This window comes from Somniosus microcephalus, chromosome 7, assembly GCF_052327205.1.
Source record: "Somniosus microcephalus isolate GS21.2 chromosome 7, FLI_Smic_1.0, whole genome shotgun sequence".
Lineage (NCBI taxonomy): Eukaryota > Metazoa > Chordata > Chondrichthyes > Squaliformes > Somniosidae > Somniosus > Somniosus microcephalus.
In genome coordinates, this window is record NC_140993.1 from 218,946,762 (window position 1) to 218,965,238 (window position 18,477).

At 45.0% G+C, this 18,477-nt stretch overlaps 1 protein-coding gene across 1 annotated transcript in view; it reads right to left on the reverse strand.

Annotated features, from left to right (window-relative positions):
- The window catches only part of c7h18orf63 (chromosome 7 C18orf63 homolog), a 93,777-nt gene that overhangs the window by 56,904 nt on the left and 18,396 nt on the right, over positions 1-18,477 (reverse strand). Inside the window, exons 3-5 of the mRNA XM_085993986.1 lie at positions 7,926-7,982; positions 965-1,076; positions 447-488 (exon numbers count right to left, since the gene is read on the reverse strand). Of these exons, the coding sequence (XP_085850112.1) occupies positions 447-488; positions 965-1,076; positions 7,926-7,982 (211 nt within the window). The remainder of the gene's footprint in view (positions 1-446; positions 489-964; positions 1,077-7,925; positions 7,983-18,477) is intronic.

Below are 18,477 nucleotides of genomic sequence, written 5' to 3' on the forward strand. Positions count from 1 at the left end.
TTTAGAAGTGGCACAAAGTTTCACAGGAACCATCTATCACAGCTACCTGAAGGTCTTTTCTGTTTTTCAAACCACTTAATACTTACCTGCTGCATCTCCGGCCTGCGGCTGCATGTTTCTAAACCTGCTAATGCAGCTCTGGAGCTGTGCTCAACCATGGGCAATGGATATGTTAATGAGCTGTAAATGCATTGACGGCATGATTTAACGTAGGGCCAGTGCCAAGAGGATTGGCAGGTCTCAGCAGCGCAAATGGCCCTGTAGAATTTTGGGTCCAACAATTTTATTTAGGTGTATAGGTTTTCAACATAATTTGTTTTTGCAAGCTCTACATGGATATGTGACTTGAATTCATTGCAACGTTTAACACTATCCAATCTGAGGTTAGCCTACAAATAACAAATTCACCAAAAATTTACAAGACCAGCATCAATTACTTAACTCACCGATCGCATTCTGTTTTTCTGTTTTCCCCAAAAAGTCTTTCCCTTATTTAAAAAACAAAACAATTATTGTACCTAAACAACAACAATATATTCTACAAAGTGTATGTAATTGACAGTATGTTTTATCAACTGTAATCACTAACATCAGCCATGCAATGCATATTTGTTTTTAATTACCACTATGATGTTTTAACAACAATTTTTCATAGATAACAGTTATCACTTGACCAAAATAGATACACCATGCTATTTTGATTATATTAAATTTACTTCTCTGGTCTATTTGAATGCCTCTTAATCTGTGAGATCAGTGTAACTAACGTAGCAAATAACACAAAACAGATCATAGCTCTCTCAAAATAAGTCGATCAAAAAAAATTGCATTTCTCCAAGATATTTATTATGCTCACTGTTTTATTCATGTTAGTTCCCTACATCACTGTCAGTTCAATAAATTCAATACACATATGGGCAAGATTGAACAAATGCAATGAATCATTTCATGTCCTGATAATTACCATGAATCAGTAAGTGACCTGCTTTGTTCCAGTCGGGAGCAAGCTTTGCCACCAGGGTAAAGGACAGGCATGTTTGCAGGACAGCAGGGATCACTCTTTGTGGAACATCCATCTATCATCATTGAGAAATAGTAATAAATATTTCAATAAAACTTGCTGTCAATGTTGTAAAATGCAAACCACAATACACCATAAAATGCTGAATGCATCTGAAGTTGTAAGATAATTGGAACTTGCAAACTGAATCAAATTGAATCTATTTTTTAAAAAGTTTCTCATCACTTTTGCTCCCGTCTTTTTCTCCTGAAGGCACTGACTCCTTACTGGGGTATGGTTCCATGGGTGCTAGGAAATCTCCAGTACTTTGCCCAATTGGCCCTCAACAAAAACTTGCATTTATATAGTTCCTCAAACATTTAAAAAAAATCCAAGGTGCTACACGGATAGGCACGTGGAAAACAGATGCTAAGCCAGGAAACGAGAGATTAGGAATGGGTGAACGAAAACTTGGTTGAAGAGTTTTTTTTTCATTTGAATTAGGCAGAGGGTTTTTGGGGGAGGGAATTCCAGAGAGTGGGTCTCAGTTAACTGCAATATGTGCCACCAATGCTGGGACAAAGGAAGGTGAGATGCATAAAATTCAGAGAAACAGAGTTTGGGGGGTGGGAGAATATAAGGCTGGAGGATATAACAGAGATGGGATATGGTCAGGCCATGGAAGGATTTGCAGTTGAGAAATTATGGATGGGAAGCCAATGTTGGTGATGGGCTAGTGGGACTTGTGTGTAGGACAGGATATGGGCAGCAGAAATTTGGACAGGTTGGAGATAATGCAGGGTGGAGAATAGGAGTCAAGAAAGAGCATTGGAGCAGTCAAATCTAGAGAGACAAATTTGTGTGGGAGCCTTGACACTGAATGATGGTAAACTATTTGGCTACTGGGGACATTACAGTCTAGCTCAATGCTAACTCACCTGATATCCACACAAAATGCATTGCCAGCACAAATTGGCTGATTTTGCTCAGGTGATTGAGGCCAAATACAGCACCATAATCACTGCCCCAGTTGAGGTCAGCTAACTCAGTGGAGACTATGGACTGAACCTGTGATCTTCCTGTTCACTATGCTTAGCCACTCACCGGATACACTTGCTGAGCCATGGGAAAGCTTTTAAATCTGATATTTTTATAATCTTTGTTAAATTTATGCAAAGGAGTAATGCCAGTTCAGTGAACAAGAACATTTTCATTTCAACCCTGGAACCTGATTCGACCCCAACTCACCATAATGGGATAAGAACATAAGAAATAGGAGCAGCAGTAGGCCATTCGGCCCCTCGAACCTGCTCCGCCATTTAATAAGATCATGGCTGATCCGATTTTGGCCTCAACTCCACTTTCCCGCCTGTTCCCCATAACCCTTGGCTCCCCTGTTGCTCAAAATCTGTCTATCTCAGCCTTAAATATGTTCAATGACTCAGCTTCCACAGCTCTCTGGGGTAAAGAATTCCAAAGATTCACAACCCTCTGAGAGAAGAAATTCCTCCTCATCTCCATCTTAAATGAGTGACCCCTTATTCTGAGACTATGCCCCCTTGTTCCAGATTCCCTGACGAGGGGAAACATCCTCTCAGCATCTACCCTGTCCAACCTCCTCAGAATCTTAAATGTTTCAATAAGATCGCCTCTCATTCTTCTAAACTCCAATGAGTATAGGCCCAATCTGCTCAACCTTTCACAGAATCACAGAAACCCTATTCCTTTCCTCATAAGACAACCCTTCCATCCCAGGAATCAACCTAGTGAACCTTCTCTGAACTGCCTCCAATGCAAGTGTATCCCTCCTTAAATAAGGGGACCAAAACTGTAAGCAGTACTCCAGGTGTGGCCTTACCAGCACCCTATACAGTTGTAGCAAGACTTCCCTACTTTTATACTCTATCCCCCTTGAAATAAAGGCCAACATCCCATTTGCCTTCCTAATTACTTGTTGCACCTGCATGTTAACTTTTTGTGTTTCATGTACGAGTGTGAGGGAATAAGCCATGTTTCAGAAAGATACACAATATGAACAGAATACTGATATTAATACATGATATACTCAGTTTAAAAGTATGGAAAGCCTCGGAGACACAGGCTGTAAACAGAATACAGGCTTCTGAGATAAAGACCAGGGCCTAGAAATTGAGTTTTGGCGCAGCCAGGGCTTTAGCGCCGGAAGTTAGTGCCGGAGCTAAGTCGCGCTGGTCGGGCCCAAAATTCAATAGTTCTGCGCCCAAACGGCTGCCGGCGCTGCTGAGAGCTGTTTGCGCCTGAAAACTGGCGCAACGCGCTGAATTTCGGCGCTATTCCGGCGCTGCGGCGCCCGCTGCAGTGCGGCAGGTTCGGGAAGTGCAGGCCTCCTCCTTCCCTTAAGGAGGAGCTGCCTGCACCCGGCCGCGGCCCGCGAAAATCTTTTTAAAAATGAGCCCAGCACCTTGGACAAGTGCCGGGCTTGCTTCTGTTCCGGGGGGGGGGGGGGGGGGGGGGGAAGTCCGGGGAGGGAGCTGCGGCCAGGCGGCCGGCGGGAAAGCGGCCGGCCGCCGCGGGGCCTTTAATGCGCCGGCGCAAAAACATGTTGGACTCTGTTGCCAGAGTCTTAGTTGCGGCTGCCACGGGCGAGGCGGCCGCAACTGAATTTCGGTGCTGGGGCCCGTCGGCATGGCAACCGGGACGCTGCGCACACCGATGACGTCATCGGTGCCGGCGCAGCGCTACCGGTCTACCGCGGCGGAAGGGCCCCAGGCAATTTAGGCGCCGGCGCCAATTGCAGCGCTAGGCCCTCTAGCGCCGCAAAATCGGCGCTAGGGGCACTGAATTTCTAGGCCCAGTTGTTTAACAAAGTTGTAAAAAACCAAACAAGCTTTGAAAATACTAAAACAATGAAAGATTGAAGCAAACTATTGGTGCTTTCGAAAGGTCTACGGTTTGCAACCAACACAATGAAAATGCACAGTTTAAAGTGTTAAGAACTAACACGTGAAACAGAAACACAAACATTAAAAGAGGCATGTGCCTTTGAAACGATGACATCAAGTAAAAGAAACACCTGCTGGTCAAATAGTTTTTATGTTAAACTTGGAAGACAGGAAACATGATTAAATATGCAACCAATTGAGATAGCTAGAAATGCATGAACCACCCTAGTTGAAGTGTCTTTAATTTAGACATAATAAATATGATACCAACAAGGACACTTTGAAGATATTACTTCAATAGATGCACCAAGCAATTATATTGTGTTTGTATTGAACTTGGAGCAGCACGGAGTAACAATGTCTGCTAAAAACCAGTAAAGCCAATATTAAGAATTGAATGAAAGCATTTTGTAAGAATGCTATCAAGATAGCTGTCATATTGTTTTTATGATGGTTTTTGAAACACCTAAAGGTAGAGACATAATTATGCATGCAATAATTGAATTGACAGTAAGATAGAAAGCATTCAAAACAGAGGTCTCAATAAAGACAATTAGCTGACATCAGCAGAGAACTTCAAAGAAGAAACCACTGCCAAAAGGGTATAAAAATAAGACCTTTTCAACAGAAAGTCAGAACTCGCTGAACGGGCAAAGCATTTCTCAACTCTTCAGAGGCATCTCTGTAAGTTTTTAACTATGAGTCTCAGGAAATCAAATTAATAGATTTTTGAGGATATTCTGGATTTAGAAATAAGTAAGAAATGTAGAAATGTAACGAAGTAAAGATTTGAGAATAAGGATCTCTGAGAAATAAGAAATGTAAGTTATCTGTATTTTGAATTGTTAATGTTGCGACTGATTCAACAGCTGTTAACTGAAAGTCGGCTCTTAAATAAAACTATATATTTTTAGAATTGTCTCAAAGAGTAAATCTGTATAAACTCGCAAACCCAATTTCTGTACACTCTTTTGTAAGGAGTTGCAGAATTCTGGGGGAGTATTCCGGACCCTCATAATACCCGGAAGGTTACAGTCTAGTTAAACTTATTAAAAGTGCTATCTGGAGGACGGTAACATCTTCAGTCGTTCCTTTCCTTTAGGGAGAGATAGCCTGAACCTTTAGACCCATATAAACGTCTTATGGAATTCGGCTATCTCTAACTTAAGTTGAGGGTGAACGTCTGGGGAATACACCTGATCTGGGGTAGCCCAAAAGGGCTAGGACTTGTAATTATCCCTTCACGAGGACACCCAAATCCCCCTGTACTGCCGCATTCTGTAGTCTTTCTCCATTTAAATAATATTATCCTTTTCTATTCTTCCCACCAAAGTGGATGTAACTGTCTTCTCTCTGTGGGGTGTATTTGTTCTATTTAAAATGAATCTCGACCCAATTCCTCGTGGATGTGGGTCTACTCCATAAAAACACCTGAATTGCCAATCTTATTCAGACAGATTACAATGTTGACTGGTGTGGGCCACAGAAATATCACTCCGGTGCAGTGGAATTTTTATTTGACGTTGAGCTTGAGGCCATAGGAAAGGGGTCTTTACATCTAACTTGTATCATGCCTGACCTGGTAATGCATACTAATAACATTGGCTCTCAAAGTGGAAAAGTCTTCTACTCCCCAGCATTGAAATCCATCACCTTGATTAGCACAAAGATTTTTTTTTTTAAATGTGGTCCGATAGAAAATTGTATTAAAGTTCCTAAATATGTATTAAGAACTCTAACTCACTATCAATTCTGATGTTATAAGTGATTCAAGTCACTCTATTCACTTACATTTATGAAATTAAACTCAGCTTATCATCAGTAATAAGGAACAAAAATGACAGAACTATCTCTATATATGAAATAGAAAAGCTATGTTAACTATGAAGTCAGCTTAATGTTACTCAGCGCCAGCATTTCTCTTGCTGAAAACATGGGGGGTATATGTATACAAGTCCTTTATTGATATGTGGCTTGTATATGCACAAATGGTGAAAAATCGATATGGAGCAACAAACATATTTATGTCCCACTAGTGAACCTAATAAATGTACAGAAATACAAATGATTAACCTCAAATCTACTTGGGATCCCCATATAATGAATAAACATTTAGAGGACATGGTGCATTGGTAAATAAACCAAAGAGCAAATGCCACGTGACTGATAAATACTATAGTCATAAGACTATAGGTTTCACACATCACAGTGGCTTTCCAAAATCCACCCCAATATTGATATTTGTTCACATAATGCAATTAAGCTTATTTTAATTTCCTTTAAAAAGTGAAAATGGTTCCCTTTTAATGTAAAATTATGGTGCTTATGTGGGCATTTTTGCATTGAAGTTGTTGTGATTTAACGCAACAGTGTCATTGGTCCCTTTGAGGCCAATGGAACATTGGGGTTTCAGTTTATGTTGATACCTGACTTTCATTATAAGGAACTTTACCAAGTATTGAATAGAGGGGAAGAGAGATAGGCTGAATTGAGGCAAGGTGCTCAGCATGAGAAAAAAAGCAGTCAACGACAGAGGCAAACACAAGAGGAACATGCTAAGAAGGAGCCTCAGGGAAGTGTGTAACCATTGACATAAGAACATAAGAAATAGGAGCAGGGGTAGGCCATACGGCCCCTCGAGCCTGCTCCACCATTCAGTAAGATCATGGTTGATCTTCAACCTCAACTCCACTTTCCCGCCCGATCCCCATATCCCTTGATTTCCTGAGAGTCCAAAAATCAATCCATCTCAGCTTTGAATATACACATCGACTAAGCATCCACAGCCCTTTGGGGTAGAGAATTTCAAAGATTCACAACCCTCTGAGTGAAGAAATTTCTCCTCATCTCAGTCTTAAATGGCCGACCGCTTACCCTGAGACTATGTCCCCTAATTTGAGAATCTCCAGCCAGGGGAAACAACCTCTCAGCATCTACCCTGTCAAGCCCTCTCAGAATCTTATCTGTTGCAATGAGATCACCTCTCATTCTTCTAAACTCTAGAGACTATAGGCCCATTCTACTCAATCTTTCCTCATAGGACAACCCTCTCATCCTAGGAATCAATCTAGTGAACCTTTCAGGTCAATGTCACCAGAGATGTTAACGGCGAGGAGCTTGACCATGGAACTAAAGCACAACCTTCGACTGTAAAGCAGGCTTCCACTTCACGAGAAGCTGCTAAAATCTTGGACGTTCAGACCGTGAGAAAATAGAGACAGAGAAGGTTAGGCACAGAGACCAAAACTGTAGACAGTACTCAGCTGTGGTCTCACCAGAGCCCTGTACAATTGCAGCAAGACTTCCTTACTCCTGTACTCCAACCCCTTTGCAATAAAGGCCAACATGTCATTTGCCTTCCTAATTGCTTGCTGTACCTGCATGTTAACTTTCTGTGTTTCATCTACAAGGACACCCAAACCCCTCTGAAAACTAACATTTAATAGTTCATCATTTAAAAAATATTCTGTTTTTCTATTCTTCCAACCAAAGTGAATAACCTCACATTTCCCCACATTATACTCCATCTGCCACTTTCTTGCCCACTCACTTAACCTGTCTATATCCCTTTGCAGATGCTTTGAGTCCTCCTCACAGCTTACTTTCCTACCTAGCTTTGTATCATAAGCAAATTTGGATACATTACACTCAGTCCCTTCAGCTAAGTCATTAATATAGATTGTAAATAGCTCCAGCACTGATCCTTGCGGCACCCCACTAGTAACAGTTCTGCCAACCAGAAAATTACCTGTTTATTCCTACTCTCTGTTTTCTATCCTTTAATCAATCCTCAATCCATGCTAATATATTAACCCCAATCCCATGAGCTCTTTGTGGCAAATAACGAGTGCTTAAAATATAGACATTAAGATTTGAAAGTAAGTTCACCAGTGGCATCCAAGATCTGTGAAACATTGCTAGTAAACTGACAAGTATGCATACAATGCCGTTTAAAAATTCAATTTAGATTTCACCAATAAGATCAGTTCTCTTCAGCAATTTACCTTTCCTCCGTGTTTTTGAACGTATGCTTGAATGTTTCCTGTCTTATAAAAGGGTATCTAAAAAACACAAACACACCTTTTAGCAAACTGTGGGATAGATAATATTTCTGTAGTGTCAGTACTAATGATAAGAACATTTGAGGGCACTATTCGCTTATGAAAAGCAATGGTTAAAAATGTCAAATGAATATTCAATGTTCAATTTCACCTATGTCTTCCATGCCTTCGTTTTCAAGGCCCATGTATGTGCTAGGTAAGTGCATCTCAATGTGCCACATGCATGCAGCTTCAGCTTGATGTTAGGACCTTCACCCTCCCCTTTTCTAAAATGCAGTTATGTTCACTTAACTTACAAAGTGCTGGTGATTGCATTATATTTACTTCAAAGTTCTCCATCTCCAAAAGTAAAGTTCAATTTAAACTCACTGTCTGAGAGTGACAACAGGACAGCTAAAGTTAGGGGCACATCAGCAAGCCAGTCCAGCAGCAGTGAAGGCTGCAGCATGGCCAGCCCAAAAGTTAGTTGACAAGATTTAGCAGGGAGGAGGGTGCAGAAAACAATGGTGCATTAAGTTAATGGTAAATGAGCAACTGGAAGGAAAGTAATTTGGAGATGGAAATTATATCATAAATTATATTGATAAGGGCATCTTTAGGAGCATGAACTACCTGTGAGCAACTAAAGATATCCCCATCAATATCATTTATAAAAAATGAAAAAATGTGATACCTTGTGACACAGCGCATATATACAACTGCACAACATGGCTTCCGGTAAGAACTGCACTGCCCATATACGTCAGTAGTCACCAGGTGACGCTATTACACTTTTCCCTCCTTATTGAAGAAGTTAATCATAGCAAATAATCATTGTACGATAGCAAAATACTGTGGATGCTGGAAATCCGAAATAACAACAGAAAATGCTGGAAAAACTCAGCAGGCCAGGCAACATCTGTGGAGAGAGAAACAGAGTCACCGTTTGAGTCAAAACCCTTCTACAGAACTGAGAAAAAAAAGACAGGAAATGAAAAGATTAAAAAGCAGTTTGGGGGCTGGGAAATGGGGGAGGGGATGAAAGAAGAGACATTAAGAGATATTTAAGGTGAGACGAGATAGTAATAGGACAGGTAAAGAGACAAACATTGGCTCGAGATGAAGTGTGAAATGCGCTGGCAGAGTGAAAGACAGCTGCCATGTGGGAGAGAGGGAAAAAAAAGGAAAAGGCACAAACCAAAAGGTGTTGATAAAAAATATAAAAATATAATCGGGGCCGAGGTTATGATCTGAAATTGTTGAACTCGATATTGAGTCCGGATCGCTGTAAAGTGCCTAATCGGAAGATGAGGCGCTGTTCCTCGAGTTTACGCTGAGCTTCCGTGGAACAATGCAAGAGGCCGCAGACGGTGAGGTCTGAGTGGGAATGGAGTGGTGAATTGAAATGACAGGCGACCGGAAACTCGGGGTCACCCTTACGGACTGAATCTGCGTTTGGTCTCCCCAATGTAGAGAAGACCACATTGTGAGCAGCGAATACAGTATACTAGATTGCAAGAAGTACACGTAAATCGCTGTTTCACCTGGAAGGGGGGAGGTATAAGGGCAGGTGTTGCATCTCCTGCGCTTGCATGGGAAGGTGCCGGGCGAAGGGGAAGGGGTGCTGGGGGTGATAGAGGAGTGGACTAGGGTGTCTCGGAGGGAGCGGTCCCTACGGAATGCTGAAAGGGGAGGGGAGGGGAAGATGCGTTTGGTGGTGGGATCACGTTGGAGGTGGCGGAAATGGTGGAGGGTAATCCGTTGAATGTGGAGGCTGGTGTGGTGAAAGGTGAAGACAAGGGGAACCCTATCGTGGTTCCGGGAGGGAGGGGCAGGGGTGAAGGCAGAAGTGCGAGAGATAGAACGGACCCAGTCGAGGGCCGTGTCAACCACGGTAGAGGGGAATCCTCGGTTGAGGAAAAAGGAAGGCATGCCAGAAGCACTGGTGTGGAAGGTGGCATCGTCGGAGCAGATGCGGCGGAGACGGAGAAACTGGGAGAATGGAATAGAGTCCTTACAGGAGGCGGGGTGGGAGGAAGTGTAGTCCAGGTAGCTGTGGGAATCAATGGGCTTGTAGTGAATGTTGGTCAACAACCTATCCCCAGAGATGGAGAAGTCGAGGAAGGGAAGGGAAGAGTCGGAGATGGACCATGTGAAGATGATGGAAGGGTTCAAATTGGAGGCAAAGTGAATGAAATTGTCTAGTTCAGGGCGAGAGCAGGAAACGGCACCGATACAGTCGTCAATGTACCGGAAAAAGAGGTGAGGGAGGGGACCAGAGTAGGACTGGAACAAAGAGTGTTCCACATATCCCACGAAAAGGCAGGCATAGCTAGGACCCATGTGGATACCCATGGCAACACCTTTAATTTGGAGGAAATGAGTGGAGTCAAAGGAGAAGTTGTTCAATGTGAGAACAAGTTCAGCCAGGCGGAGGGGAGGGTGGTGGTGGATGGGGACTGGTTGGGCCTCTGTTCAAGGAAGAAGCGGAGCGCCCTCAGGCCATCCTGGTGGGGGATGGAGGTGTAGAGGGATTGTATATCCATGGTGAAAAGGAGGCGGTTGGGGCCAGGAAACTGGAAACTGTTAAAGTGGCGGAGGGCGTCAGAAGAGTCGCGGATGTAGGTGGGAAGAGACTGGACAAGGGGAGAAAAGATAGAGTCGAGATAGGAAGAGATAAGTTCCATGGGGCAAGAACAGGCTGAAACGATGGGTCTACCAGGGCAGTCCTGTTTGTGGATCTTGGAAAGGAGTTGGGGAACTATGCGGGGTGTGCGGGGTTGGGGAACTATGAGGTTGGTGGCCGTGGGGGGAAGATCTCCAGAGGAGATGAGGTCAGTGATAGTCTTGGAAACGGTGGTTTGATGTTCAGTAATCAATGTACATGACTTGCATGGTATACACAACTCTTGGTATACATTTCACAAATGGAACCCATTTTATGCTTCCAAATTCTACTGTAGAATTCTGTAACACAAACAAAAGATAAAAACTTATTTTCCATCTTTACAACTTAAACTTTGCCACTGGTTTTCTGTTTCGAAGAGGATACCTTCTTCCTTGAACAGAACTTTCAGATCTTGTTGGAAGTCTTTGACTCATTCTAGGCTGAGCCTGTGGAGAATTTCTCTCTAAGGGCTGACCTTGATTTACATTTGGACTCTCTACACTTTCAGACTGTTTGTCTGCCTGACTCAGGCTCAGACTTAAATTCTGACTTTCTCTTGGACTTGTTTCTGGTATGTCTGATGTAGGGTTTGCTACTGGTACTCTACTTGTAACAAGACTATCTGACTCATCAGAATAAATTGAATCATCCCAGCTTTCAACTCCTTCCACCTCTGTAGGCAAGATATGATCAATGTGAATAAACCTAACCTTTCCATGATCAAACATCTTGACCAAATGTGTGAGCGGGCCACATATCTTCACTACTCTTCCTGGTAACCACTTTAACCACTTATGGTGATGGTTCTGCAGTCTAACCTTTTGGTTCAACTTCACACTTCTTTCTCTAACTCTACCTTTATCATGACTCTGTTTCTGCCTTGATTGTTTCCCTTCTACAAACTGTGCCAAGTTTGGCTTTAACAATGAGAACCTGGTTCGTGGCTGTCATTTGAGAAATAACTCTGCTGTTTTTCTATTAGTAGTGGTATGAGTATTCCGATAGGTAGCCTGAAAATTTGCCAGTTTGTGGTCCAATGACAACTGACGTTTCTTTGGATTTGGATCCAACATTTGCTTGATGAGGGCACGTTTGACAATTTGTACTGTACACTCTGCTGAACCATTTGAAGCAGGGTGGTACGGTGGAACTTTGGTATGTTTCACACCGTTTCTGCTCATGAACTGTGTGAACTGTTCTGAACAAAATTGTGGGCCATTATCAGACACAATTTACCTGGGAGGCCGTATGAAGAAAACAATCTTCGCAAATTGTCTAGTGTTTTGCTTGTTGTTATTATCCGCATCGGAAACACCTCTACCCACTTCGAGTGACTATCTATTACTATGCATAATTGCTGTCCTTCTAGCTCAGCAAAATCTACACTCTGGGAGGCCATTTCCATGGCTGTAATGATACTGATGGTGGTTTCTTGCTCACCGATTGACATGTTGTACACTGACTAACTATGTACACTATCTCTTTATCTAAACCTGGCCACCAAAAGTAACTGCATGCAAAACTCTTGGTCAAGCACATTCCCAGGTGCTGGTCATGAAGATCTCCTAACAGTTTAGACTTGAACCTATTTGGGATAACCACACTTGCTCGCCACATGATACAATCTTTATCCATTGACAATTCATTCCTACGAACAAAGTATGGGTAGATATCTTCCTCTGATAGCTGGTTTGGCCATCCATTTGCTATGTAATCATACACCTTTGACATAATTGGGTCATGTTTGGTTTCCCTACCAATCTCTTCAGCTGTGACTGGCTGCTTATCAATGTATGAGAAATAGAACACTTCTTCCCTATTGGGTATAACTTGTGATGGGATGGCAACCTGGACAGAGCATGGATGCAATGTCAGAAGAGATTTAATGACCTAATCAAGTCAGGAAAAATCATTTGCTGATTCAACTACATCCTGTGCTTTAAGCCCCCGCCCCGCCCCCTTTCACCCTGTTTTGCTAATTGTTCTCCATCACATCACTCCTCACACTCACTCAACTTTCAGGAGCACCAACCTTCACTTTCTATTCACTTCATTAGCTCTCATTTATCCATCCACCATTGACACTCACCCGAACCCTGATGCAATAGAAACATAGAAGATAGGAGCAGGAGTAGGCCATTCGGCCCCTCGAGCCCGCTCCATCATTTAATGAGATCATGGCTGATCATCCAAATTCAGTACCCTGTCCCTGCTTTCTCCCCATATCCCTTGATCACTTTAGCCTCAAGAAATATATCCAACACCTTCTTGAATATATTTAATGAATTGGCCTCAAATGCCCTGTGTGGTAGAGAATTTCACAGGTTCACCACTCTCTGGGTGAAGAAATTCCTCCTCATCTCAGTCCTAAATGGCTTACCCCTTATCCTTAGACTGTGACCCCTGGTTCTGGACAACCCCGCCATCGGGAACATCCTTCCTGCATCTAGTCTGTCTAGTCCTGTTAGAATTTTATAAGTTTCAATTAGGGCAGCACGGTGGCATAGTGGTTAGCACTGTTGCCTCACAGCGCCAGGGACCCGGGTTCGAATCCGGCCTCGGGCGACTGTCTGTGTGGAGTTTGCACATTCTCCCCGTGTTTGCGTGGGTTTCCTCCGGGTGCTCCGGTTTCCTCCCACAGTCCAAAGATGTGCGGGTTAGGTTGATTGGCTATGATAAATTGACCCTTAGTGTTAGGGGGATTAAATACATGGGGTTACCGGGATAGGGTGGGATATGTGTTGGTGTAGGGGTTACGGGGATCGGGTGGGATATGTGTCGGTGCAGGCTCGATGGGCCGAAATGGCCTCTATCTGCACTGTGGGGTTTCTGCGATTCTGCGAGATCCCCTCTCATTCTTCTAAACTCCAGCGAATATAAGCCTAATCGACCCAATCTCTCCTCATACGTCATTCCTGACATCCCAGGTATCAGTCTGGTGAATCTTCGCTGCACTCCCTCCATGGCAAGAACATCCTTCCTCAGATAAGGCGACCAAAACTACACACAATTCTCAAGGTGCGCTCTCACCAAGGCCCTGTACAACTGCAGCAAGACATCCTTGCTCCTGTACTCGAATCCTCTCGCTATGAAGGCCAACATACCATTTGGCTTCTTAACCGCCTGCTGCACCTGCATGCTTACCTTCAGCGGCTGGTGCACAAGGACACCCAGGTCTCGTTGCACTTCCCCTTCTCCCAATCTATTGCCATTCAGATAATAATCTGTCTTCCTGTTTTTGCCACCAAAGTGGATAATCTCGCATTTATCCACATTATACTGCATTTGCCATCAATCACCCAACCTGTCCAAATCATACTGGAGTTTCTCTGCATCCTCCTCACAGCACACACACCCACCCATCTTTGTGTCATCTGCAAACTTGGAGATATTACATCTAGTTCCCTCATCTAGATCATTTATATATATTGTGAATAGCTGGGGTCCTAGCACCGATCCCTGCGGTACCTCACTAGTCACTGCCTGCCACTCGGAAAAAGACTCGTTTATTCCAACTCTTTGCTTCCTGTCTGCCAACCAGTTCTCTATCCAAGACAGTACCTTACCCCTAATCCCATGTGCTTTAACTTTGCACGCTAATCTTTATGCGGGACCTTATCAAAAGCCTTCTGAAAGTCCAAATACACCACATCCACTGGTTCTCCCTTATCTATTCTACCAGTTACATCCTCAAAAAATTCCAGTAAATTAGTCAAGCATGATTTACCTTTTGTAAATCCATGTCGACTTTGTCCGATCCTGTCACTGTTTTCCAAGTGCTCTGCTATTACAACTTTTATAGTGGACTCTAGCATTTTTCCCACTACCAATGTCAGGCTTACCAGTCTATAATTCCCTGTTTTCCCTCTACCAGCCTTTTTAAATAGTGGGGTTACATTAGCTACCCTCCAATCCATGGGAACTGTTCCAGAGTCTATAGAATTTTGGAAGATGACCAGCAATGCATCTACTATTTCTAGGGCCACTTCCTTAAGTACCCTAGGATGTAGATTATCAGGCCCTGGGGATTTATCGGCCTTCAATCCCGTCAATTTCCCTAACACCATTTCCCTACAAATACTGATTTCATTCAATTCCTCCCTCTCATTAGACCCTATGTTCCCCGACATCTCTGGGAGGTTATTTGTGTCCTCCTTTGTGAAGACAGAACCAAAGTATGTATTTAATTGGTCTGCCATTTCTTTGTTCCCCATTATAAATTCCCCTGATTCTGACTGCAAGGGACGCTTGACTTCACCAATCTTTTTCTCTTCACATATCTATAAAAGCTTTTACAGTCAGTTTTTATGTTCCCTGCAAGCTTACTCACATAATCTATTTTCCCCCTCTTAATTAATCCCTTTGTCCTCCTTTGCTGAATCCTAAACAGCTCCCAATCCTCAGGTTTGCTGCTTTTTCTGGCCAAATTATATGTCCTCTCCTTGCATCTTATGCTATCCCTAATTTCCCTTGTTAGCCACGGTTGAGTCACCTTTTTTGTTTTATTTTTATGCCAAACTGGGATGAACAAATTCTGTAGTCCATCCATGTGATCTTTAAATGTTTGCCATTGCCTATCCACCGTCAACCCTTTAAGTAATGTGATGCATATGTCTCAGTCACCCTCACCGAATGCACTGCATCCTTTGGGTGAATACCTCACCTTCACTTACTCACAGGTTTGGTTTTTTGCCCCTTGTAGGAGAAGAGAGCACAAACCGCAAGGAAGAGGGACAGGGCTGGAGGTGGCCCGCCACAAAATGCCCAGCACTCTAATACAGAGAGGGCGGCCCTGGAAATAAATGTCACATCTGCATCCCTCTCAGAGATGGAGAGGCAGGGAGCTCGCAGGTAGCTGGTGAGAGAACTACATATATCTATGACACACATATGCTGACTTCATTTCATCAATGACTGAACAATGAGAAGACTGAGTACGGTGATTGTCAAGAGTGTGACTTTGCCTTGACTAATTCCCTTACTTTTATCTTCCAGAGCCTTTATATGTACAAGTAGTGTCGCAGGACATCCATGAGGACGATTCCTCAGAGGACCTCATTCCTTTTGAGCGTGTACCGTCACAGGACCTACAACCATGCAGCAGCGTAAATATTCGCACTTCGGTGGGTCCACTCAGACAGTTAGTTAGGTTTTCACCTGGTGATTCAAACCTCCCAAGTGAGCACGAGCAGACACTGGTGGCAGGGCCAGCTGTGGAGAGGCCGTGTGGGGCGGGGGGGTCGCAATCCTCTCCAAGCTCTACTTAGCTGGACTCAGATACTGAACCGCAGGGGTTATCGTTGAGAAGGAGAATGCTAGAGGTACACCAGCAACTTAGCCAGGTACTGACAGACATGCCACGCACACTCGCCACAATAACGGAGAGGATGGAGCAGTCCAACACTATCGCCAGTGGATTGGTGCCACAGAGAATTGCAAGAATGTCTGTCATGGGAGAGAGGCCACCTCCATGGAGTTTCAACCACGGCCATGCAGACTTTGGATACCAACTTGTCTGTCGCCTTAAACAGGATGACAAATACCGTATACGTGGCTTTACAACATGTCACTGATCGCCACCAAGCTGCTCTCCAGCAGAGTGGTAGGAGTGATGTGGCATTGGCCCAGGAGAGGGATGATGGCAAAAAGGGACATGGAAGTGGGAACTTCACTCAAAGCGCTTCCACTTCTCACCCAATGTAACATAATATGTACTACCAGAACAAAAACACTCTCTGGACCCAGTGCAGTTGAAGTGCTATCAAATTTTATTTTGCAAAATGGAATCTGCGAACCTAGTGTATGCTACCTAATGCTTCCCCTCGGTGTGCCCTCGATGTGTGTAATCTAGTACCTCTTCTACATACTTCCCTAGTAGCTGGAGCATGGCAGGTGGCTAGCTGCTGACATGTAGACATCATGGGGGAAAAATTTGGTTGTTTTGCACCTCCCGTTAGCACCCTAAGAGGGCGCTAATGGGGCACAAAGCAACTGGCGCCCGGATGCGGTGATGCTTGTGCCGCTCGCAAAATTGACCAGAGTTTTTGTGGCGGCGCTAAACTCTACTGCCACGATCTCCTGCGCCCACAGATCGTGATGTCAGTTGAGCGTGCAACGCCCCGGTGGTGCCCCGGACCGGATATTAAGTGGCGCACCCTTCCTTTCCACCTGCCACTAGTAATGACAGGGAGAGTGGAACGTTTTCCAGTCGGGAAGGGGCTGGGGGAACGCTATTTAAAGACACCCTCTTCCTGCCTTTTTTTGTGGGAGACATTTTTGCACCACTCATTCTGAGAGAGAGAGAGAGAGATTCTGAGAGAGAGAGATTCTGAGAGAGAGAGACACTTCTGCAGAGAGTCAACGCTGTGTGAAGTAGTTTTGGCTACTGAGCATCACTTTGCAGGTTCTTTTGGATTTGACCTTCATTGCTTCGATTGTCAAGAGACTTTGGGGGCTGCACTGATTCAGGGCGTCGTCCTGTGCCTGCAGAATCGGAGGCGTCAGAGACGCAGAGAGTGGCAAACATGCCCAGAGGGAGGAGGGCCAACAGGCCTCTGCACAGGAGGCCTTACCCTCCCAGGGTATTCCAGTAACAATTCTCTTACATTCATTTGTCTGAGGAGCAATGTTTGCGCAGACTGCACTTCAGCAAGGAGGTGGTCACTGAGCTCTGCCACCTGCTGCAACCAGATCTACAGCCTCAACTGAGGACCAGGACATCTCTGTCGGTGGCAGTGAAGGTCACAGTGGCTCTGAATTTTTTTTGCCAGCGGCTCCTTTCAAGCAGCTACTGGGGACATCGCCAATATCTCCCAGTTCGCGGTCCATTGCTGTATCCGGGAGGTGACGAATGCCCTCTATAAAAGGAGACGCCAGTACATCTCTTTCCTGATGACCCGGGCCAAACAGCATGAACGCATATTGGGCTTTGTGAGGATAGCGGGCTTCCCCATGGTGCAGGGCACCATTGACTGCACGCATGTGGCATTGCGGGCACCGCATCAGAATGCAGAGGTTTTCCAAAACTGCAAGGGGTTCCATTCCTTAAATGTCCAGTTGGTCTGTGACCACAGACAGCTGATACTCACTGTCAATGCCCGCTATCCTGGCAGCAGCCACAATGCTTTCATCCTGTGCCAGACTGGTGTGCTATATCTTTTCTAGGCACCGCATCAGCCAAGTGGTTGGCTCCTCGGGGACAAGGGTTATCGGCCTAGAAATTGAGTGGGCTTAGCGCCCATTTTGCGGCGCTAGAGGGCATTGCGCTGGACTTACAGCCGGTTTTGAAATTGACTAGGGCCCAACATCGGCGTTACACCGGTAGCGCTGCGCCGGCACCGATGACGTCATCGGTGTGCGCAGCGTCCCGGTTGCCGTGGTGACGGGCCCCAGCGCCGAAATTCAGTTGCGGCCGCCTCGCCCGTGGCAGCCGCAACTAAGACTCTGGCAACAGAGTCTTACACGACTTTGCGCCGGCGCATAAAGGTGGAGCGGCGGCCGGCCGCTTTCCCGCCGGCCGCCTGCCCGCACCTCCCTCCCCGGACTCCCCCACCCCCCCCCCCCGCGGAACAGATGCTTCTCGGCTGCGAGCCCGGCACTTCCCCGAGGTGCCGGGCTCATTTTTGTGGCGATTTAACCGGCCAGCGGGCGGGTGCAGGCAGCTCCTCCTTAACTGAAGGAGGAGGCCTGCACTTCCCGAGCCTGCCGCACCGCATCGGGCGCCGCAATGCGGCGCATAGCGCCAGTTTTCAGGCGCAAACAGCCTTCAGTAGCGCCGGCAGCCGTTTGGGCGCGGCGCTACTGAATTTTTGGCGCGCACAGCGCGACTTAGCACCGGCGCTAAATTTC